Source organism: Hemiscyllium ocellatum, chromosome 1 (genome assembly GCF_020745735.1).
Source record: "Hemiscyllium ocellatum isolate sHemOce1 chromosome 1, sHemOce1.pat.X.cur, whole genome shotgun sequence".
In the NCBI taxonomy this organism is placed as follows: Eukaryota; Metazoa; Chordata; class Chondrichthyes; order Orectolobiformes; family Hemiscylliidae; genus Hemiscyllium; species Hemiscyllium ocellatum.
This window is the reverse complement of record NC_083401.1, coordinates 38,532,404-38,557,935: the sequence shown is the minus strand read 5'-3', so window position 1 is coordinate 38,557,935 and position 25,532 is coordinate 38,532,404. Positions and strand designations below refer to the sequence as shown.

Here is a 25,532-nt window from a genome sequence, read left to right as displayed (position 1 = left end):
GACAGTAATGAGCATCGAGTCTGTGTGTGAGGTAAAGGGGGGAGCGGGGTCCAGGAATTGGGGGAAGCGGTTTTGCACATTTCAGAATCTTCAAAGTAACCGTTGAGTCCCGGTCTGGAAACGGAGTGCCTTTGAATAATTGTACAAAAGCCAACAATAGCGGCGGCACCGCTCTCAGCCATCCCCCCCCTCTCACCTTAGCAACCTCTCAGAAGGGATCCAGATCACTTCGATGGAAGATGCATTTGCTTCGATTTTGTTTGGCGGTGGCGCAAAGGCAAATAAGCAAACAGGCGGATGGAGAAGAGGCTTCAGGGGGTGGGGGTCAAACCTGGCAAATATCAGAGAGGAGAGCGATGCACCAGAGAGAGAGGGAGAGGGACAGAGAGAGACAGAAACGTGGGCATGAAACGAGTCAATCACTTAAAAACCGATGCCAATTCGCGATAGTAAATATTCTATGAATGGACTAATAAAGGCTGTTCTTTTCTTTCAAAAGAAACGCCGTCTTGTTACCAACATCTGCTGAAATTAAAATCTGAACAGAATTGGTTTCGGTAATAAACAGGTACAGTGGTAGATTGAAGAAGAGAAGTTTTTATTTGATATAGAAACTGAGTGAACACAAAGAACTTTTTTTTAATGTTAACAGAAGCATTAACGCTAATAGTACAAGTAGCATTGTTTAATAATTATCATCACTTTTCCTTTTACTAATTAAGATTGTCATTAACAGTGTAATTATTACTAATGCCCTGATTAATTCTGACTTATTTATTATCTGAAAGTCACTTTAGTCGAATAGTAATGGTGATACAAGTTAAAAGTTCTAAATCTAGCAAAAAGTCAAAGGCCTTTTAACAAGTTTTAGATTCTAATTTTAAATGTTTTGAATCGTTCCTGTTCCTAGTTTTGTATCTTTGTGTCCTATTCACCTTTTCATCTTTTTCTTTCTGCTATCCTCTTTCGCCCTTGACATTTTTCCCGTCTCTTTCCCTCCCTCTGTGAAGCTGCCCCACTTTGCAAAAGGCGTGTCATGTTGCGCGATAACCCGTTGTCGTTAGATGTTCCAAACCGGACTGGACCCGGCTAAACTTGGAAATCATCTTTCCCGCAGAGCCTGATTCGAATCTCCCAGCACTAGTTAATGCTAACAATGAGAGTTCGAACATCCATTAATCTGTCAATAGTTTAAGTGAATTTGGTTTAAATTAGACGAATACTGTTTTAATGTTAGCCTTGCCCTGATGAATTAGTTTTTCAGATATTTCCGCACACTTTGTAAAATTTCAGGTTAACTGTTCGCATTCAGATTTAGCAAGAATTGAAAGTCCAAATTACAGATGGAGTCGATTGAGTCTGTCTTCGGCAAACAGCATAGAGGGTTAACGGTTTGAAAAATCCGCCTGAGAATGTGGTGGTATCCGCTGGGCAATTAGTAGTAGCGCAGTCCATGAGACAAAAGCTGCCTGTGAACAGACCGCAGAACGGTGGCTGAAGGAGTCACGGCTGGACTTTGTGCTTTCACAGGTGTTTGACGTGCGCTACCCACTGAATAACAAACAATTGATTTGCTCAGAGAGTCAACTGTGAAGCCAGTCACCACCGATCCGCCCGGCCGGCTCACAAGAACCTTGCCCAGTCGTTAAATCACAGAAGATCGTGTCACAACCAGCCCCCACGGTTTTACAGTTTGTTATCGATCGCGGTTTGTACGGATTGGGTGCAGTGTTTCAAAGCCAACTTTGTCGAGTTGGATCAAGAGATGCGCGATTTCTCACTGCAGTTTCTCCAGAGGGCCCTTGATTAGTGTACAGTTAGTTTCCCTCTGAATTCACCAGGTTTCTGCTTCCAGTTCAACACTTCTTCCTCGCTGTCTCAGTCACATCAACCCCTATCTACTCTACCTTCATTTTCATCGTCTTCACGGCCTTTTCACCATTTCTCCACACATTATGTGCAATTAATATACATCCTTCTCTTTAAAGATCTGTCTGAATCTTAAGTGCAGGGTGTATAATTTTCCGTTCACTGGAACAGACTGTGTTCTGGAGCAGTTCTGTATTTTTGAAGAGTTAACTTCAACAGCCACAAACTGCGCACATGAATCAAGCTGCCATGCTTCCAAAACCAAACCGATGACCCTCAGTATACAGTAGTATTTGGCACCTCAGCATGTGGCTATGTGCGTGCGCCCTACAGTATAGAAGTGTGGCACAAAACATGTACACTATATTTCATTTAATGACTCCGCTGTAATACACACGGTATGACGTGTGTATTAAAGAGCTACTAAATAATTAACAGTAATTTAAGTATTGGAAGGTTTTGGAGCACAGGAGCTCCTCGTTTGCTGGCATTAAATATATTGACGATGTTTTTCCAAATTCTTTTGCCTGTGTGCATACAGAATGGAAACCCGACTAACAGAGGGAGCTGTGGCGAAGTTGCTAATGATAGAGCCGACGCGGAGCATTTTTTTTAACTTTTCAACTAATTTTCGCTTCGTGTATTTAAATATTTCGGGTTACATTCGTTAGAATTGAGGGAAATGCCTTCTTCCGTGAAGAAAGACAAATAAAGAACAAGCTAAACATCAGACGACTTTTAAAAAGTCTTTCACAGACTCATTGGCCCTATTATAAACGGTAAGTTTTCAATGATGTGGATGGACTTGTCGACATTTTTCAATAATTATCTAGCGATAATTTCATTTTGATTAATCTAAGTACCACTTAGAGCGAGGGAGCGTTAAAGAAACTGAATTCAATTGAATATTTCTCTACAGTATGTAAAGCTCTAAAGGTATGCTCGCTAGCCTGGAGCCCGACGTTTGGGAGTCACTGAATTTATTAGATGCCGGAGAAGTCCATTTATCCAGTGTCAGTCAGGGAGTGACGTTAGCAGCTGTGATAATTGCTGTTGGATGGTAGGGCTGAGAGTTCAGAGCTGGAACACTCAGCCCGGGGGCTCCCTGCAGCTCTTAAACTCTCAGCTCCATCACAGTCCAGAGCAGCCTCTGACTGCCGCAGCTTCTGGGATGTGCCGTGCAACCAGCGGTCAGACACACCAGGGCTTGCCAACACGCGGGTGGGCTGACAGCAAGGTGCGGGACCAGCTGCCGCCGAGGCCACTATGCTGGAGTAACGGCCTGTCCGGGGCTTTGTGCACCAGGTAATTGGTTGACTTAAAAATACTTAATTGAAAGCGGTGGTTGTCAATAGAATGAGCAATCGATCGATTGGATGAATAAAATATGCTCAGTAGTTTCCTTCTGCTTATCCGAGTTCATGAGTCTATCGGGCCTGCACCTCACTTTGATAATCCCGGTAATTTATTTATTGGAATTGTTTTTTCCCCCCTTCTACAGTATTTGACTTCCTACTTTTCTCTGTTATAACGCTTGTATATAAAATCCCATTCGGGATTCTCTCTATATATCTCTCTTTCTTTATTTTCCCTTGCTCAGTACCTTCCTCACTCCGGTCCCTTCTCAGTCTCCACTTAGACCGATCGCCCGTCTCCCTCCACTGCCAGTGGTCTGAATGGATCCACCGTTTCGCTTCCTGGCCGCGACTCTGTCCGCAGAGCTGGCTGTGGACGGATATTTTCTTGTTTGGGTGGGAAAACAAAACCCACCAGTCATCAATAGGAAGCGAAGGGAGCAGGGCTAAATGGAAACAAGTTGCTGCTTTTATTAATGATTGAATTAATTCATTCCTGCCTAAGACAAAAAAAACCCGTCCCGGGCGAAGGGAAGGTTGCGATGAATAACGCAGCGTTTCCTGTTAAATTAATTTTTTTGGTTTTGGGGGGGTGGGGTGGGGGTGGAATTCTTCCCCATGCGGGGTTATTCAGAGATTGCAGGGATGTGCCTGTCTCGTTATCAGTTTTTGACAAGTCGTTACAATATATTGATTAATCTATTACTGTACATAAGAACATTTCACAATTTCATTAGCACCGTGCCCGTATTAAATCAATCTTCTGGTGCTTATATCTGGGATTAAAAGGCCTTTAGCAACCGCGAGGCTTTGATCGATGGCCTGTTAAGGTGTATGTTAATATTGATCACATTGTGAGACTGTAACGCTCTCTTCTCTGCCTTAATGTTATTCTTTTTTCCCCTCCATGGCGCAGGTACAAAGAGAAGCGCTTCTAAATAAGCATCGAGCACTATGGAAAGCGTCTCTACTGCACTCCCAGCACCAAGTGATGTGGCACCGACGGGTTCCTTCGAGCAGGATTCCCTGAATCAGCAGAGATCCCCCCATCTCCCCATGAAGCCCAATCAAGTGGGCCAGGTCATTCTGTACGGGGTGCCAATCGTGTCCCTCATCATTGACAACCAGGAGAGGCTGTGCCTGGCTCAGATCTCCAACACTCTGCTCAAAAACTACAGTTACAACGAAATCCACAACCGGAGGGTGGCTTTGGGGATCACCTGTGTGCAATGTACTCCGGTGCAGTTGGAGATACTGCGCAGGGCTGGCGCCATGCCCATCTCATCGCGGAGATGTGGCATGATCACCAAGCGGGAAGCCGAGAGACTTTGCAAGTCGTTTCTGGGCGAGAACAAGCCTCCGAAGCTGCCTGATAACTTTGCTTTCGACGTCAGCCACGAATGTGCCTGGGGGAGCCGGGGCAGCTTTATACCAGCCCGTTACAACAGTTCAAGGGCAAAGTGCATCAAGTGTACCTACTGCAGCATGTACTTCTCTCCCAATAAGTTCATCTTCCACTCTCACCGCACTCCAGAGGCTAAGTACACTCAACCTGATGCGGCCAACTTCAACTCCTGGAGGCGACACCTCAGGCTGACGGACAAGAATCCTCCCCAGGACCTGACCTACGCCTGGGAAGATGTCAAGGCCATGTTTAACGGGGGCAGCCGGAAACGAGCCTTGCCCGGACACTGCGGCCCGCTCAGTTCCGTGAAGGCGGTGAACAGTGTGATCAGCCACATGATGGGCCCGGAGCTCTCCCAGAAGAGAGCCCGGTTTGCTGAGGACGAGGAGGACGGAGGCAGCGCCTCCTCTCGGAAGAGCCTCCGCAGTTACCCGGTCATCCCGGTGCCCAGCAAAGGCTTTGGGATGCTGCAGAAATTCCCGGCGGCCTCCCTGTTTCCCAACCCTTACACCTTCCCCGCCTTTGGGCTGTGTCAGAAAAAGGACGACGCCGACCCCCTGGCTGGGGAGCCGAAGCAGGCTGGACTATCGGGCCTCCTGTGGCCCGGCAGAAAGGACACCTTCTACCCGCCCCTGTGTATGTTCTGGCCCCCCAGGGCGGCCAATGGCATCCCGGTGCCAACCTACCTACATCCCCAACCCAGTGCCATCACATCAGTGGGGGAGTCCCCGAGTTTAAGGCAGACTTTCCTGGATGTGTCTGACCAAAGCGAAGCTGGTGGCTTGGCGGTAGCAGCTCCCAGAGACAGCCTGTTTGACAGGGACAGCCTCGGTGCTGCGGGAGGCCAGGAGCACCGGCTGCCCACGGAGGGCAGGCTCAAGCTCCTGGAGGTGTCTGCTTTCACAGCCCGGAAGCAGAGCTACCTCTCGGCCTTCAAGCCGGTGGTGAAGGACACCGAGAGCATCGCCAAACTTCACGGCAACGCCGAGGACTTCAGCTCAGAGCGACACCCCTCCCCGGGCACCAGCTGCAGTTACCACAGCGACAGCGTGACCAGCGAGGAAGAGCAAGAGGTGGATGTCGAGACCCACAAACTCCCGGCAGACGCTCAGGAAGAGGGGATCCCTCTGGAGCAGTACACCCACAACAGCAGCAGCAGCAGCCGCCTGTCACAGGACACCGGGTTTACAGCGACTAAAGAGCCGGGTCACTTCTCTAGCTCCAAAATGGAACCAAGTGTTGACAAGAGAGAGGGCAAGGAAGATCCAATCATTGATAAGGGACCCACTCCCTGCGATCCAGTATCATTGGAGCAGCCCAATTACAAAGACGTAAATATCACCTTTCGGCTATTTAGCTCATTATGACTGCAACACAGTTTTGGGCTAGAACATGCGCCCAGAGGCGCGGTTAAAGACGATCGTGTCCCTAAAGAAATCAATAGTGCAATAATATAGCCTCGAAATTCTATTTCATAATTTGATTCTCTGTAATGTGTGATTTGATTTGCTTTTCATCCACATGTGTTTCCCCCCCCCCCCCCCCCTTTCTGGGACTTTTAATTATTGAACATTAGTGCCGTCTTCGTTCCCATTACACAACATGGGGCGAAGTTTACAAACAAGGTTTCTCAGCACATTAACAACAACGGGCTCCAACCAGCGACCTGCCTCCCCCTCATTCCCGGATAATTCTAATATTTCCTATCATTTTGTAATCTTCCAACAGGGTCTTAAAAATGGAACCAAAAAGCATGCACTCTACCCTAAAAAAGACGAAGACAGTTTTTCCAGTAAGTACAAAATGACACTTTTTCTAAACACAACTTTGTGGGAATTACAAATTCTACCGGTCAATTTCAAAGTTCCGCTTGGAACAACAGTTTAAACAATACACGCTACATATACAATATATATATTTTAAATGCACTTTATTTTTGTGGCCCTGAGCTTATTGTTAACATTTGGTCCTTTATGTATTTGTCTATCTGTTTACCTGTGACCTCTCTAACACGTGTTTACTTGTGATTCCATGGCTGGGTCCATCATTTATTTTCTCTCTCTGTTTCTGTTTATCTGTTGACCCCGAATAAATTGTTTACCCTCTTTTCATTACTTTGACCTTCTGTTTATCTGTTGACGCTGGACAAATTGTTTACCCACTACTCATTTATCTGACCTCTTGTTTATCCGTTGGCCCTATTTCTGTACGTGACCTTTTTTAACCTCCATCATATTTCCACCTTTTCTGTGTGTGATTTTGCCGCACTGATGTATTCTATGTTGCAGTTGAAATTAAACAGCAGGATTGTTTCACGGAGGAATCTGACAGCTCGGGGGTGGGGTTCTGGCGGGAACCTGGGGGTAAGTGAGTGATTATGACCAGAAAGACTATGATAACTTAAAACTTATATCGAATAATTAAGGTAACAAAGAAAGAGAATACTTCGCAAAGAAAATTCTACAAGTGCTAAATTAAAGGGAAAACACCCCCCCAAAATTAGAAATGATCCGGAGGTGTTGCAACTAAATCAACAACATTGACTAATTTAACTTGAGTTTGCGGGACAAGCTTATCAGGTGCAATTAGAAAGATGAAAATATAAACACCATATTAGTACTGGCTGGAAAGAACAAACTAAAATGAACAATATTTTACACTAACATAATGCAATATTGTTCCCTTTCAAAAGCTGGATGTATGAAGCTTGTTGCTTTTAATATTTGTCAACAGAGATAATAAAGGTGTTTTATGACAGCCATCAGCGCTGATATCATCTGGCTCATAATGAGCCTCGCATACAATACATTAGAAAATTCCCTTTATTATCTTAAACAAATTAAATGAATCCACCTTTTCTTATTGCTAAATGTCGCCAAGGGCTTTACCTAAGACAGCAAAGGACGTGATTAGAAGTTCTGATGCCGCGTCTCAATTGCATTGAGCGGGGGAGGTATCTGTTCTAGGGGGAGGGAGAGAGAATAAAAGAATCTAATTTGCCATTTATGTAATGCAAACTCGTTTGGCTTTGTCGATTCGCGGTTAATTGACTGTCAAACGAGGTTGTTATCCTGGGGCTATGTCTGCAAATTTGCCTGTCAGATGAGAGCGAACATCGAGGGTTCAGAATGAACAAAAATACACACGCTTTTTTTGCTCTTATTAGGGGAGAAGTCCCTTACAATACACTCACCACGTATAATTTTATTTAAATACCAGCTTCCCCGGAGAAATTAGCAATGCTTTAGATTGTCTATTTTATTTTGCAGTTGCAAACATTGTCCCTGTTAAAGAATGTGGATAGAGACAATTAACATTGTAATAGGGACAGTTCCCACTACACGGAATTTTGTGGTGTGCGGGGTCGCCATTTTAAACAAATCACCGTTTAAGAATAATAAACACTTACAATTAGTGAAACCCCGATACGATATTGATTCGAAAAGTGAATGTCCCGTAAAGATTGTAAAAGGGTTTTACCATTTTTAATTGGATAGGTGACCAGACGCAAGAATCAACACCACCACTTTCTATCAAGACTGATGTGGAAAATATGGAGAAAGGTAAACGTGGTCAGTGTTTACATGTGGCTCGCCATTACATAAATGTAAATAACTCTATAAACAACAGCAGCTTGTATTTATATAGCGCCTTGAATAAGCTGTCCCAAGGCGCTTCATTGGAGTGTTTTCAACCAGAATAAACATTACTATTGATTACCCTTTTATATTATGCCAGTGCTGAAATCCATATATCTAACAAGTTGATTTACCTGCCTGTATTAGTGTACTATTTAAGTCTACTATCGCGCAGTATATCATTTACATATCATCACGAGTCCCTTTACAACCGAATCTCCATACAGTAATCATCTACACGTTCATCGATCTACCCATGTAAGCTTTTGTTTCAATTCTTCTGAGTCTTTAATCACCACAGAATAACGCAGCCGGAGAAACTGCGCTGATATTTTGGTACCTAAGCAGCATGAATAAGGATTGCTGCGTTTTAAGTGAACATGTTGCATATTTTCCCCTTCATATTTGACATTATTGCCTAATATAAATTTAAAAAGGTCCAGTAATCAGATTGTAATGATACATTTATTTCATCTTCATTACCGAACAGCAATGTTTAAACACCTCTACGTGTTGCATGTGACTAAAATATCTGTAAAATGCATTGAATGTTTCTGAATCACAGTAATTTATATCATTATACATCACTTCAACAGTCCGAATAAATCTGTTTTTATTGTATGTTTGTTATTGCATTGTTTTGTTTTATAACAAATGGAGTTTTGTGCTCTTTTTCGGAGGAGGAAATTAATAATTGAACCGATAAGTTAATAGAAGGAACCTAACTCTACAATTCAGAAGGTCGTTCACCGTCATTATAGATAGATGCAAAATAAAATGATAATTACTAGATACATAAATAGGATAAGAGATTAAGATAAATGATTTGATAAATAAGGAATGAAGAAGAATGACAAACAGAGACCTGTGAACACAGAAATATCCGAGTCGGGATATCAGTGAGAAATAACAAAAAGCTTTGGGTTTTTGGTGAAGTATCATAGATATAAACAGACGAAAAATTGAAACCTCTTCCTCGATTTATGGACATTTGCTAGATGTCATCGGCCCGATTAAAATTATAAGGATTTGACAGGTTAAATGTGTAATTTCGTCGGAGAAGGGGTGGTTATATAAATAGGTATCAAGACCAGATAGTTTTGCATTCTTCAAATCAAGCGTTGTGTTTTATTTCCAGAAGAACTTCAGAAAGTGTTATTGGAGCAGATTGACTTGAGGCGGAGATTAGAACAGGAATTTCAGGCGTTAAAGGGTAACGCTTCTTTCACTGTTGTCAGTAAGACATTATTTTTCTCCTCTTTTTTAGCATTGTGTTGAGCTCGGTTGTAGCAGTCACAGCAAAATAAAAACACACCATGTTTAGTTTACAACAGTATATCCGCAATCTCTTGTTTTTTTTAAAAAAAAAGTGCAATTCCCTTTAAGATAATCATTAATCAGTTTAAGGAAGCATCGTTCTGGCTCTCTATTTCTTATTACAAACTGCCTGATATGGGCACTGCATGCAGGTAAATGGTCGGTTTGTGCAGCGATATATAATTGTAAAAATAACAAGAGCTATCACCGCATGTTACTGTTGAAAATCTTGTGAAAATGTGATTCTCGAACTTAGTGCGGCGTGAAGACATACAGCAAACTGTCAAACTGTTGAACTCGAGGGAAATAATTTTCGATGATTAGAATGAAATTTGGTTTGTTAGCTGTTTGGACAATGTAAAATGTAGTTGATAGTCGCCTCTATAAATCCGAGTTTATCTGACCCACGTTTTCTGTTTTTTCATCCATTAATTGATCAGATAACTTCCAGGACCAGATGAAGCGGGAGCTGGCCTACAGAGAGGAAATGGTGCAGCAATTACAGATGGTGAGACAGAATTTCTTACATGCTTCCACTGCTTATTAAGGTTGTGTATTGGTCTCAGGAATTCGTTCGCCAGCTCAAAGCATTTGGATACGTGGCCATTTAATTACCAACTTGCAGCCAACTCTCTTTAGTGACATCTAAAATAGCAAACAACAAACTCATTTTCAAAACTATCTTCTGCTTTTAGGCTGGTCAAAATAAGGCTCTTTTCTCAGGACAGAAGTGGGATTTGGAAAGACTGGGAAAAAAAATCGTCCAAATTTTGCCTGCGTCCCTATGTAATTTAGCAGACTGAAGCTGAGGACAGGGATTATATCATAGTGCACATGCACACAGACCAACAAGGAACATGACTGACCACTCGGCCCTTCGAGGCTGTTCCCTCACTCAATAAGAACATGGCTGATTTTCTGACCGTCTGATTTTACCCTCAACTTTACATTTTTTGCATACTCTTGCATATTCCCCAAAACTCTCACGTCCCCATGGTGATCGAGAATCTATCTCTGCTTTCACAATATTTTAAAATACTGCACCTGTAACCTTGTGAGGAAGGCAATCCTAATGATTTACGCTACTCTGAGAGAGAAAAGAAGTTTCCTTATCTCTGTCTTAAATGGGTGACCCTCTTTTTTTAACTATGACCTCTGGTTCTAGATTCTCCCACAAGAAGAAACATGCTATCCACCCTCCCGTCCTGGCACCTTCCCCTGCCACTGCAAGAACTGCAAAACCTGCGCCCACACCTCCTCCCTCACCTCCATCCCAGGTCCTAAAGGAGCCTTCCACATCCATCAAAGTTTTACCTGCACATCCACCAATATCATTTATTGTATCCATTGCTCCCGATGCGGTCTCCTCTACATTGGGGAGACTGGGCACCTCCTAGCAGAGCGCTTTAGGGAACATCTCCGGGACACTCGCAACCAATCAACCACACCGCCCTGTGGCCCAACATTTCACTCTGCCGAGGACATGGAGGTCTTGGGCCTCCTTCACTGCCACTCCCTCACCATCAGATGCCTGGAGGAAGAACGCCTCATCTTCCGCCGTGGAATACTTCAACCCCAGGGCATCAATGTGGACTTCAACAGTTTCCTCATTTCTCCTTCCCCTACCTCACCCTAGTTCCAAACTTCCAGCTCGGCACTGTCCCCATGACTTGTCTTACCTGCCTATCTTCTTTTCCACCTATCCACTCCACCCTCCCCCCTGACTTATCACCTTCATCCCCTCCCCCACTCACCTATTGTACTCTCTGCTACTTTCTCCCCACCCCCACCCTCCTCTAGCTTATCTCTCCACACTTCAGAGCTCTGCCTTTATTCCTGATGAAGGGCTTTTGCCTGAAACATTGATTTTACTGCTCCTCGGATGCTGCCTGAACTGCTGTGCTCTTTCAGCACCACTAATCCAGAATCTGGTTTCAATATTCATCCAGTCAAGTTTCCTCAGGACCTCATAGGTTTCAGTGAAGTCACCTCCGACTCTTCTAGACTCCAAAGGATACAGCTATAGTCTAGGAGAAAGTGAAGACTGCAGATGCTGGAGATCAGAGCTGAAAATGTGTTGCTGGAAAAACGCAGCAGGTCAGGCAGCATCCAAGGAGCAGGAGAATCGACGTTTCGGGCATGACCCCTTCTTCAGGAATGAGGAGAGTGTGCCAAGCAGGCTAAGATAAAAGGTAGGGAGGAGGGACTTGGGAGAGGGGTGTTGGAAATGCGATAGGTGGAAGGAGGTTAAGGTGAGGGTGATAGGCCAGAGTGGGGGTGGGCGCGGAGAGGTCAGGAAGAAGATTGCAGTTTAGGAAGGTGGTGCTGAATTCGATGGTTGAGACTGAGACAAGGTGGGGGGAGGAGAAATGAGGAAACTTGAGAAATCTGAGTTCATCCCTTGTGGTTGGAGGGTTCCTAGGCGGAAGATGAGGCGCTCTTCCTCCAGCCGTCATGTTGCTATGGTCTGGTGATGGACGAGTCCAAGGACCTGCATGTCCTTGGTGGAGTGGGAGGGGGAGTTGAAGTGTTGAGCCACGGGGTGGTTGGTTGGTTGGTCCGGGTGTCCCAGAGGTGTTCTCTGAAACGTTCCGTAAGTAGGCGGCCTGTCTCTCCAATATAGAGGAGGCCACATTGGTGCAGCGGATGCAGTAAATGATGTGTGTGGAGGTGCAGGTGAATTTGTGGTGGATGTGGAAGGATCCCTTGGGGCCTTGGAGGGAAGTAAGGGAGGAGGTGGGGGCACAAGTTTCCTCATTTCCCCTCACCCCACCTTGTCTCAGTCTCAACCCTCGAACTCAGCACTACCTTCCTAACCTGCAATCTTCTTCCTGACCTCTCCGCCCCCCCCCCCCCCCCCCCACTCCGGCGTATCACCCTCACCTTAACCTCGTTCCACCAATCGCATTTCCAACACCCCTCCCCCAAGTCCCTCCTCCCTACCTTTTATCTTAGCCTGCTTGGCACACTCTCCTTATTCCTGAAGAAGGGCTCATGCCCGAAACGTTGATTCTCCTGCTCCTTGGATGCTGCCTGACCTGCTGCGCCCATACAGCTATAGTCTGTCTAGCACTTCCTCATAAGGCAACCTACTCATTCTAGGTATTAACTTCTGTGAACTGCTTCCAACAGATTAACATTCTTACCTAAGTATGGTGACCTGAGCTGCACAGTATTCCAAATGTAGTCTCATCAATGCTCGATATAACTGAAGCATAACCTCCCTATTCTTGCACTCAATTCCCTTCATAATAAACATAACATTCTGTTGATATCCCTGGTTATTTGCTGTTCCTGCATACTAACCATCTGCAATTCATACACTAGGACACTCAGATCGCTTTGCATCTCAGAGCTCTGAAAAGGCTCATCATTTAGATTATATGCTTCTTTCTCGCTCTGTTTCTCTCTCCACAGATGCAGATCAACCTGGTGAGTTGCTACAACATTTTCAGTGTTTGTTTCAGATTTCCAGCACACACAATATTTTGCTTTTATGCTTTTTTTTGTTCTTTCTGCTGAAATGGACAATTTCACACTTTGCCACATTACATTCCAATTACCAGATCTTGCCAACTCACTTACCCTATCTGTAATACCTTAGTAGGCTCCTTATGTCATCTTCACAACCGACTTTCCTAGCTATCTTTGTGACATCAGCAAATTTAGCCACTGTATATTTTGTCCTTTCGTCCAAGTATTTTGTATAAATTATAAGAGGTTGAGGTCCTAGCACCAACTCCTGTGGCGCAATATTTATATAATCCTGCCAGTCTGACAAAGACCCACGTATTCTAACTCTCAGCTTTCTATTAGCCAGCCAATCTTCAATACATGCCAATATGTTACTCCCAATACCATGAGCTTTTATTTTCTGCAATAATCTTTGATATGACACCTTATCAAATAATTTCTGGATATCTAAGTAAATATATCCACTAGTTGTGCTTTATCTACAGAACTGGTTACTTTTTGAAAGAACTTCAATAAATTAGTTAAAAATGATTTTCCTTTGACATTTCTGGCTGATGTTTCTTTCCCACATTCCTAAAATCAATCAGTCTGACCGGAGCTAAATTAGTGTATACAAGGGATTAACAGCGCAACTAATTCAGTACGATAACCACCAAGATAATCAGACAGAATCAACATGGTTTTTTAGATTAGAAGTAATCTAATCTAATCTAAAAAATCATGTTGATTCTGCCTGATTACCTTGGTAGTTATCGTACTGAATTAGTTGCGCTGTTAATCCCTTGTATACACTAATTTAGCTCCGGTCAGACTGATTGATTTTAGGAATGTGGGAAAGAAACATCAGCCAGAAATGTCACCATTGCCCAGTCGCCTAAAGTGTAGAATGTGCATATGTGAAGAAGTGAGAGCAATCAGATTTGGCTTCTATCTCCTTCCCTTCCATCCAGTGGAACAGTCCATTAATATTCATTGTTAAATGTTGTAAAATGTAATCTCCACAATAAAGGCAGTGCTTATAACTCATAGCATATTCAACTAAGAATAATCATGTTATATAGACTTTGTAACATAGAGTCATAGAGATGTACAGCATGGAAACAGACCCTTCGGTCCAACTCGTCCATGCCGACCAGATATCCCAACCCAATCTAGTCCCACTTGCCAGCACCCGACCCATATCCCTCCAAACCTTTCCTATTCATATACCCATCCAAATGTCTCTTGCACTTGTACCAGTCTCCACCCATCCTCTGGCAGCTCATTCCATACACATACCACCCTCTGCGTGAAAAAGTTGCCCCTTAGGTATCTTTTATATCTTTCCCCTCTCACCCTAAACCTATGCCCCCTAGTTCTGGACTCCCCGACTCCAAGGAAAAGACTTACTCTATTTATCCTATCCATCCCCCTCATAATTTTGTAAACCTCGATAAGCTCACCCCTCAGCCTCCGAAGTTCCAGGGAAAACAGACCCAGCCTGTTCAGCCTCTCCCTATAGCTCAGATCCTCCAACCCTGGCAACATCCTTATAAATCTTTTCTGAACCCTTTCAAGTTTCACAACATCTTTCAGATAGGAAGGAGACCAGAATTGCACGCAATATTCCAACAGTGGCCTAACCAATGTCCTGTACAGCCACAACATGACCTCCCAATTCCTGTACTCAATACTCTGACCAATAAAGGAAAGCATACCAAACACCTTCTTCGCTATCCTATCTACCTGCGACTCCACTTTCAAGGAGCACTTCAAGGTCTCTTTGTTCAACAACACTCCCTACGACCTTACCGTTAAGTGTATAAGTCCTGCTAAGATTTGCTTATATGCATTATATATTAGTCTATTTGAACACATCACAAGCCACACATTCTCCTTTTTCTTACGCACGCTAGCCTATGTTAGAAACTATATGTAATACTATCAGACTGTTGCTAACCTATTGTTATCACTCATAGCATATTCAACTAAGAATAATCATGTTATATAGACTTTGTAACATAGAGTCATAGAGATGTACAGCATGGAAACAGACCCTTCGGTCCAACTCGTCCATGCCGACCAGATATCCCAACCCAATCTAGTCCCACTTGCCAGCACCCGACCCATATCCCTCCAAACCTTTCCTATTCATATACCCATCCAAATGTCCAGTATGAGTTCTCCCATCCATGACATGTTCTGGTCCACAGGCGAAATTCTTCAAGACATGTCTTATCCTTTTAGTAACATACTTCAAGCCATGTTTTATCTGATTTGTTATCCACTCCCAGCTAAATGAGGTTGTCCCTTATTTAGCATATTCTTAACAGCATCCACATAACCAACTTAATATAAAATTCATTATCATATGTGACACAAATCGGTATGATGTGATCCTGTACATAATACTGTTCAGCTTGGATATTAGAACATAACCTAGATCTCCTTCCCTTGTCATAATGAAACCTCCAGATGCTGGTGATCTTGTTCATTTGTCCTTCCGTTGGATTAGAAACATTGCTGATCTACTTTTTTTCTGAAAATAAGAATGTTCCTGATTTTGAAAGATGCTGTTATTCCCCTTAAGCTCTTTGTGTCGACACGGAAAAGGTTAATGAGGAATTCTCTGCCATATTGTGCCCTTGCTCATGGTTTATTATTGTTAGCCCTGCTCAGCTCCTCTGTTCATTTTATTTGCCTCAGTATCTGCCTACTTAGTCTATCAGTTGCCTAACCTCCTTCAAACAAAATACATACATGGTCCTTTGTCATACCAGTCAGTGTAACAGCTGCAATATTTTCTAAATGCATCACATTGACATATCAGTTTAATGAATGACAGAGCTATTGCTATATTACAACAGACTGTATTTAAAAAAAAGACTTAGAGTCAGAGAATCATATAGATGTACAGTAAGGAAACAGACTCTTCTATCCAATTCGTCCATGCCGACCAGATATCCCAACCAATCTAGTCTCACTTGCCAGCACCTGGCTCATATCCCTCCAAACCCTTCCTATTCATATACCCATCAAGATGTCTTTTAAATGTTGCAGTTGGACTAGCTTCCATCACTTCCTCTGGCAGCTCATTCCATACACATACTACCCTCTGTGTGTAAATGTTGCCCCTTAGATCTCTTTTATATCTTTCCCCTCTCACCTTAAACCTATGCCCTCTAGTTTTGGACTCCCCCACCCCAGGGAAAATACTTTGTCTATTTATCCTATCTATGTCCCTCATGATTTTATAAACTTCTATAACGTCTCCCCTCAGCCTCTAATGCTCCAGGGAAAACAGCCCCAGCCTATTTAACCTCTCCCTTTAGCTCAAATCCTCCAACCTTGGTAAAATCCTTGTAAATCTTTTCTGAACCCATTTAAGTTTCACAACATCTTTCTGATAGGGAGAAGACCAGAATTGCATGCAGTATTCCAAAAGCTGCCTAATCAATATCCTGTACAGCTGCAAACGTGACTTCCCAACTCCTGTACTCAATACTCTGACTAATAAAAGAAAGAATACCAAACGCCTTATTCATTATCCTATCTACCTGCGACTCCAAGGTCTCTTTGTTCAGCAACACTCCCTAGGACCTTACCATAAAGTGTATATGTCCTTCTAAGATTTGTTTTCCCAAAATGCAGCATCCTGCATTTATCTGAATTAAACTCCATCTTCCACTTCTCAGTCCATTAGCCCATCTGATCAAGATCCCTTTATAATATGAGATAACCTTCTTCGCTGTCCACCACACCTCCAATTTTGGTGTCATCTGCAAACTTACTAACTATACCTCTTGTGCTCAGATCCAAATAATTTAGATACATGACAAAAAGTAGAGGACCCAGCACCGAGCCTTGTGACACTCCACTGGTCACAGTCCTTCAGTCTGAAAAACAACCCCCCATCACTACCCTCTGTCTTCTACCTTCGAGTCAGTTCTGTATCCAAATGGCTAGTTCTCCCTGTATTCCATGAGAGCTAACCTTGCTAACCAGCTTCCCATGGGGAACGTTGTCGAACTACTTACTAAAGTCCGTAAAGATCACGTCTACCGCTCTGCCCTTATCAATCCTCTTTGTTACTTCTTCAAAAAATTCAATCAAGTTTGTGAGACATGATTTCCCACGCACAAAGCCATGTTGACTATCCCTAATCAGTCCTTGCCTTTCCAAATACATGTACATCCTGTACCCTAGGATTCCCTCCAACAACTTGCCCACCACCGACATCAGACTCACTGGTCTATAGTTCCCTGGCTTGTCCTTACCACCTTTTCTTAGCTAACTTCCAGTATTCTGGCACCTCACCTGTGACTATCAATAACACGAATATCTCAGCAAGAGGCCTCATTGGCTATAAAGTACTTTGGGGCATCTGGGCACTGCGGAAGGAGCAATACAAATCCAAGTTAGTCTCTCTTTTATTTATTTCCATTGTCGGTTTTGTCTCCACTTATGACACTAGCCACACAAATGTTCCAATTTTGGTCCTCTTCAGTTACTGTATATTAAGACAGCTGGGATTAAATTAAATGTTATGAAGACACACTTTAGTGCCCAGTCTCACTGATTTGAGCAATGTATTGGGAAATTGTGGAAAATGTTACTACAATCTGTAATATATTCTGCCACTGAGTGAGGCTCATTGGTGGGAGTACACTTCTGAGAAAATTTATCTTGTGGTAACTTTCTCATATTTTTAAAGTGGAACTTCAAAGTGGAACATTTGTGCAGTGGAATTGAAAACATTTTCCTTTCATTTCCATTCTGTCACTGGCTATCAATATCAAGCATTCCCAGAATAGGTATAGCTGAAGAGTTCCCAAAAGTAAAAACCCTGCACAGTAATATCCCATTCTCTATGGATTCCCCCAACCATCTGCAACTAGTCCATGAACAATGAGAGCTTTAGTTTATGGAATGTTGCTATTCATCCCAGAGGGCTTAAGGTTCTCAGCAGACATTGCCATAAGCCCACTTTTCTTGTTGATTGTGCTAAAACAATTCCATTTTATTGATGCTAATACTACTCCTCTCATCCCAGTCTTCTTACAGATTTTCTAGGTTTTAAATAAATTATCATCATTTCCACTTGCATTCTATATCTCTGTATCTTATCACAAATTCATCTGCCTCAGTAACTTTAGCTATGTTGTCTCTATCTACCTGTGATTATTAATATACTACCTGTGTTTCAGACTTGGGATTCACTTGCTGGGGACAAGTACCTGAGGGTTCTTTCCGTTACCTCCCTTTTCATGTCTGAATACTTTTCCTCAAATGTGGTTCAGGAGCTTTCTTACATTGGAACCAGTGCCATTCACACCCATCAGACAGAAATGCCCTCACTGGTTATCAAGCCAATGTCCAGCACTGGCACTCTGCTTGCTGGAGCTGTCTGGATTGCAACCCAAATTTAACTCCTCTGAACCAGAGACAGGAATACTGCTACAAAAATAATATTCACTCTTTTATCAAAAGGTACAGATTTGGGTAAGTCCTAAGTATTGCTTCAAAAGAAGGCGGTATATTTGCAAGTTAGAACAAAAATTGCTGGAGGTACTCAGCAAGTTTGGCAACACCTTTGGAAAGTGAAACAGGTTCAGGTCTGTGCTCTGTTATCAGAACCTTAAGGAAGTTTGTCTCTTCGCTTCAGTGGGATTTCTGTTTATGTCTTCTGCCTTGCTAATTTTCAATGCTGTCTGTTTTGCTCCTTGGATTTGATCAGAAATCTACATTCCAGAATCCACAGTATCTCACTTCAAGATATTAGGAAGAATATATTTACCCAAAGTGTTTTAAAAACCAGAATAGTCGGCTAGGTAAAATGATCAGAGGAAATATTTAAATATAGTTGGATCTTGAGTTTGCAGAAATTGGTTTCTTAGACATTCAAGCTTCAAGACCTATTCTCATCACTGATACATCTCATATTCGCCAGGTTTGAAATTAGCCCTGTACACCCGACATCAAGACCTGATAAGCCAAATATTTCTGCAACTAAAATCGAAGTTATCCTTTTGGCTCCTTCAGATATTTTATGCCCCTGTGACCAACTCATCAATCTCTCATCTCTGTGGCCTCAGGCTAAATCTTAATGTGCAGACCCTGGACATGCTGATTCTTACCTTCACTCTGAAGTTGAACCACCTGAAGGCTAGTAATACTTTAGCAGCTTCCATGCTACTGTGCCCCACAAACTATAATTCTTCTGGTATGTTGTAGCTTTTGTTGTTATCCTACAGTGCACTATAAGGTCTGCATCACCTCCGTGCCCACCCCCCACCACCCCCCCCCCCAACTTCCATTGGCTTACCATGCTCTATAGAACTGCTTTATGACTCTTGTTCTAACCTCATATCCCCTGCGTGGCATCACACCCCCTTCCATCTCAACATCACTAGATTACTTTGATGGCTCACTCACTTCTTTCCCTCACTGTTTGCTATTTCTTCTCACAGCCTTTAGGATCACCACCTCAACGTTTTTGCAATATGATCTCCCTCTCTACGAAAAGCTGTGTAACAGTCTGCTCCCAAACTACTGGCTTCCAGTTATGTCAGTGTGACCCAGTGAGAAGAATCACTCTTGACTCTGAATAAGAAATCTGTAGGTTTCAGTCCTATCTAGACACTTGAGTACAAAGGACTACACAGATAACCCAGTGCAGTACCGAAGGAGCGCTGCACTTCCAGAGATGACCAACCAAGTTTTTGTCGGAAATAGGAAGTAACAACATAAGACAGGAGTAGGCTATACAATGCTTCAAACCTGTTCCGCCATTCAGTTAGATCATTGATGATCTGTGGCCTCACTCCATAACCCTTAATACTTTTACTTAACAACAATTTATCTATCTCAGATCTGAAATTAACAACTAATTTAACATCAATTTTCCTCTTAGGTAGAATTATAGAATCCTTATGGTGTGGAAGCAGAACCTCCAACTCATCGAGTTTACACCAATCTTCCAATGAGCATCCCACCCAGACCCACTCCCCTACCCTATCCCTGTAAACCTGCATTTTCCATCGCTAGTCCATTTAGCCTGCACATCCTTGGACACGATGGACAATTGAGCATGGCCAAACCATTTAATGTAAGGGAGCAGTGAAAGATCTAACGGCACTATGTCAAAGAAAAAGCCGATGAGTTATTCCTGGAGATGGGAACAATATTTGAATTAAAGTCACTGAAAATAGATTATTTGGTCCTTATCACATTGTTGTTTGTGGGATTTTGCAGTGCTCAAATTGGCTACAAAAATACTTCATTATCAGTGAAGGCAATTGTGAAAGGCAACACATCACTTGTTCATTTGCCTCTTTCTCACTCCTGATTTGTAGTTACACTTTTTTGCCAGTGCTTTGTAAAGGTATCCTGAGATATGAGTGTGGGTACTCTTATAGAAAGGTAAATTACATTTGTAATTTAAAAGTTCCCAGGAAGGAAAGTAAATATCTCCCTCTAGTGGTAATCCCACAATTCTTTAAAGGAAAGGAAATACCCTATACAGTATAGGAATCAAATACCTTGTAACTTGAAAGTCCCCTTATTGTCCATCCTAATGGCTAAAAATGTGCGAATCACAAGTTTTGTTTATCTTTTTTCAGGAGGTAGGTGTTGCTGGCCAGGCCAGCATTCATTACCCACCGGTAATAGCTGTTGAGAAGTTGTGGTGAGTTGCCATATAAGTATTTAGATTGAAACATTGGCTCTTAAAGTGTTGAGAGCAGTTCAGCTCCCCTTGAAACTACTGTTTATTTTGGTGTCATCCAAAATGTATATATTGAGAAAGGAAAATAATTTCTTAAAAGGCCAGTCACTTAAGTTGTTATAGATAAATGGATGTTTCATAAGGAAGTACAACATGGGTTTTACAAACATGATACCTGGTCTGCAGGGGTTAAGTTACAAGGAGAAATTGTACAACTTAGGCCTGTTTTCTCTAGAATTTAGGCAGTTGAGTGGTGACTGATCAAAGTCTTCAACAGGATAAGACAGGATAGATAAAGATAAACCATTTCCACTGTTTGGGGATTCTAGAACCAGGGGCCATAGTCTGAAAATCAGGGCCAGACATTTCGGGGAGATGTTAGAAAACATTTCTAAACACAAAGAATGGCAAATGTTTGGAACTCACATCCATCAGTGGCAGTAGATGCAGGATCAGTTGTTAGTTTCAAGTCTGAGATAGATTATTTTTTTGTTACCCAGAGGTATTAAGGGATATGGGCTAAAGGCAGATATATGGAGTGAGTCCACAGATCAGACATGATCTCGTTGAATGGCTTGAGGGTTAAATGGCCTACTCCTGCTCCTATGATTGTAGAACATTGGTGAAGCTTTATGGTCAGTATGAAATTTTTTAAGGGCGAATCATACTTAACTAACTTGCTGAAGTTTTTTGAGAGAGGTGGCAGAGAGGGTTGATGAGGGCTGTTAATGTTCAGGTTGGAAGGGAACAAAATATTATTTACAGGAGAAAAAAATTGCAAAAAGCTGCAGCACAAAGGGAGTTGGGGTCCTTGTGCAAGAAACACAGAAAGCCAGCATACAGGTACAACAGGTAACCAGGAATGTTAACGGAATGTTTGCCTTTATTTCAATTGGGTGGAGTATAAGTGTAGGAAAGTCTTACTGCAGCTGTACAAGGAGCTGGTGGGAACACATCTGGACTATTGTGAGAAGTTTTGGTGTCCTTATTTAAGGAAATATATAATTTCATTGGAGACAGTTCAAAGAATGTTCACTAAGATGATCCTTGGTATTGAGGGATTGTCTTATGAGAAAGACTAATCAGGTTAGGACTCTACTCACTGAAGTTTAGAAGAATGAGAGGTAATTTCATTAACCGTATAGGATTCTTAAGGAGTCAAGAGTGTAGTGCTAGAAAAGCACAACAGGTTAGGCATCATCAGAGGAGCAGGAGAATTGATGTTTCAGGCATAAGCCTTCCTGATGAAGGGTTTATGCCTGAAACATCGATTCTCCTGCTCCTTGAATGCTGACTAACCTGCTGCGCTTTTCCAGCACTACACTCTCGACTCTGATCTCCAGCATCTGCAGTCCTCACTTTCTCTTTGACTTCTTAAGGAGCTTGACAGGGTAAATGTAGTTACCCCCTCATGGGAGAGATTAGTACCAGACTGTGTAGCTGCAGAATAAAGGGGTGTCAATTTAAGACTGAGATGAGGAGGAATTTCTTCTCTCAGAGGGTTGTGAGTCTTTGGAATTCTTTGCTAAAGAGAGCTGTGGTGATAGAGTCTTTGTGTTTTTAAGGCTTAGATAGATTTTGATCAATAGGGGAATCAAGGGTTATGGAATAAACACAGGAAGTGGACATGAGGAATGTCAGATTAGCCACGATCCTGTTGAGTGATGGAGCAGACTTTGAGGGCCAAACAACCCATTCCTGATCCTATTTCTTATGGTCTTATGGTCTTATGGTGTACATGGACTTCCCTAAAGAAGTTCTAATGGTGTCGCAAAACAGGCTTTTGAGCAAAGTTAGAGCTCATGAAATAAAAGGAACAGCAGCAATGTGGATAGAATACAGGGAGCAAAGAATGATGGATGTTTTTCAGGCTGGTGGAATACTTGGACTGGAGTTTAATGGACGGTCAATGTTAGAACCTTTGCCTTTCCTAATACCTGTCTATGATCGAGTCTTGGAGTATAGGGCACAATTACAAATTTTGCAGATAATTCACAATTTGGAAGCAATGTGAGAAGGATGTAGGAGAATAGATACCAGATGAAGTTTAATGTGGAGAAATGTGCTGCATTTTGGTTTGAAGAATATAGAGAGACAGTATGAAATAAAAGGTACAATCCTACAAGGAGTGCAGGTGCAGAAGTGTTTTGTTTTAGTCATGCATGGGAAGTAGGAGGCACTGGCCAGGCCAGCATTTATTGCCCATCTCTAATTGGCCAGAGTGCAGTTAACAGTCAATCACATTGCTGTGGGTCTGGAGACATGTACAGACCAGACCAGGTAAGGATGACAGTTTCCTTCCCTAAAGGACATGAGTGAACCAGCTGGACTTTTCCAACAATTGACAATGGTTTTACGGTCATCATTAGATTGCTAATTCCAGATTTTTAATGAATTCAGCGTCCACCACCTGCCATCCAGGGGCTTAAACCCAGGACCCCAGAACATTAGCTGAGTTTCTGGATTAATAATCAAGCAAGAATACCATAGGCCATTGACTCCCATTAGAAGGTGTGTAAGAATGTATAAATCAATACAGGTGATAAGATAGGTTGAGCAAGCAATTAATAAACATATTGTGACCTCAGCATTATTAATATGGGTATGGAGCACAAAATCAGATATTTTGTTAAACTTGCATTAGATAATAGCTAGACCTCAGCTGGAATATTGCCTCCAGTTCTGGATGCCACACTTTAGGAAAAATGTTAAGGGCATTGGAGAGAGTACAGAAGAGGTTTATGAGGATGAACATAGAATAGTACAACCCAGGAATAGGCTCTTCGGCCCACCATGTCTGTGCCGACCATGATGTCATTTTAAACCTATCCCATCTGCCTACAGATGGTTGATATCCTCCTATACCCTGCTTTTTCATACGTCTGTCTAAATGTCTCTTAAACATTGTGATCACATCTGCTTCTATTACCTTTCCTGGCAGCATGTTTTAACAACTTACCACCCTCAGGATACAAAACCTGCCTTTCAGCATCTCATTTAAACTTTCCAGCTCTCAACTTAAACCTATGCACCCTAGTACTTGAAATTTCCATTCTGAGAAAGAGACTCTGACTATCCATGCCTCTCATAATTTTATATACTTCTAATAAGTGGTCTCCCAGCCTCTGACACTCCAACAAAAAATAATCCAAGTTTGTCTAACCTCTCTTTATACAACACTCCAATCCAGGCAACACCCAGTAAACCTCTTTTGCACCCTCTTCAAAGTCTCCATATCCTTCCTGTTGTGTGGCAACCAGAACTGTACACAAAACTCCAAAAATGACCTAACCAAAGTTTTATTCAGCAATATGACTTGATAACTTTTAAACTCAGTGCCCTTACTGATAAAAGCAAGCATGCTGTACACCTTTATCACATTATCGACTTGTGCTGCCATTTTCAGGGAGCTATGGACTTGCATCCCAAGATCCCTCTGTGTATCAATGCTCCTAAGGGTCCTGCCATTTACTATGTACTTTCCTCTTGCATTCGTGGGCGGCACGGTGGCACAGTGGTTAGCACTGCTGCCTCACAGCGCCTGTAGACCCGGGTTCAATTCCCGACTCAGGCGACTGACTGTGTGGAGTTTGCACGTTCTCCCCGTGTCTGCGTGGGTTTCCTCCGGGTGCTCCGGTTTCCTCCCACAGTCCAAAGATGTGCGGGTCAGGTGAATTGGCCATGCTAAATTGCCCGTAGTGTTAGGTAAGGGGTAAATGTAGGGGTATGGGTGGGTTGCGCTTCGGCGGGTCGGTGTGGACTTGTTGGGCCGAAGGGCCTGTTTCCACACTGTAAGTCTAATCTAATCTAATCTAAAAATTTGATCTCCCAAATGCATCACCTCATACGTATCCAGATTAAACTTCATCTGCCATTTCTCCACCCAATTTTCCAACTGATGTAGGTCATGCTGTATCCTTTGACAACCTTCTTCACTATCCACACTTCCACAAATCATCATGTTGTCTACAAATGTACAACCTAGAATTTCATGCAAATCATTTATATATTTACAAATAACAGTGGTCCCTTTGAGCCCTTCTCATTCTTTGTTTAAGGATTGAGGAATTTAAGTTCTAAAAATGGATTAGAAAAGATGAGACTGTTTTCCTTGGAAAACAGAAGGCTTCAGGAAGATCTGAATGAAGTATTGAAGATGAACAATTTCATAAACTTTTTCACATAACCAGTAATTTGGTTCTGGAATGCAGTGCCTGAAATTGTGCTGCCAGGGTGAAAACATACAAAAGGAAATGAGGCAATTGTTTGATAAAGTACAATGAGTAGGCTACAGGGAGCAGAGAATGGCATTAAAGCAAAATGGACATTTGGAGAGCTGCACAGATGTAGTGGACCAATGGACCTTTTTCTGTGCTATAAGAATTCTCTGATTTTGTGACTGTAACAAACAGTCAGCAGCAGGGTTTTTGCTGTGTGGAAACAGGTGAAAGCTGTGTTTCACATTTCGTAGACATACCATATTTCTGGTGAGAATTTCAAATCATTCTCTTTCAACACACTTCCATCAAATATTCCACAGTGGTTCCATCAATTCTAGTTGTATCTTTAAATATGGTTTTTGTAAAATGATAGCTCCAGAGTTAAACCGTATCAAGAATATGTTACATTTATGTAGCATTTTCAGAAGTCTCACAAAATGTTGAACATTCAATGAATTGATTTTCAATGTGTTTTCACTGTTTTTATGTCGGTGTAAATGTGCTAACTGTTTTACATATGATGATATCCCACAGACAGTAAAGAAATGA

The 25,532-nt window shown here is 42.5% G+C and overlaps 1 protein-coding gene across 1 annotated transcript; it reads left to right on the top strand.

The window, feature by feature from the left end:
* Positions 1-4,178: 4,178 nt before the first annotated feature.
* On the top strand, positions 4,179-10,131 carry skor2 (SKI family transcriptional corepressor 2). The gene is made up of 6 exons (XM_060824338.1): positions 4,179-5,960; positions 6,358-6,421; positions 6,918-6,992; positions 8,127-8,192; positions 9,406-9,504; positions 10,025-10,131. The coding sequence occupies exons 1-6, from the start codon at positions 4,179-4,181 to the stop codon at positions 10,129-10,131; spliced, it is 2,193 nt and encodes a 730-aa protein (XP_060680321.1).
* Positions 10,132-25,532: the final 15,401 nt, after the last annotated feature.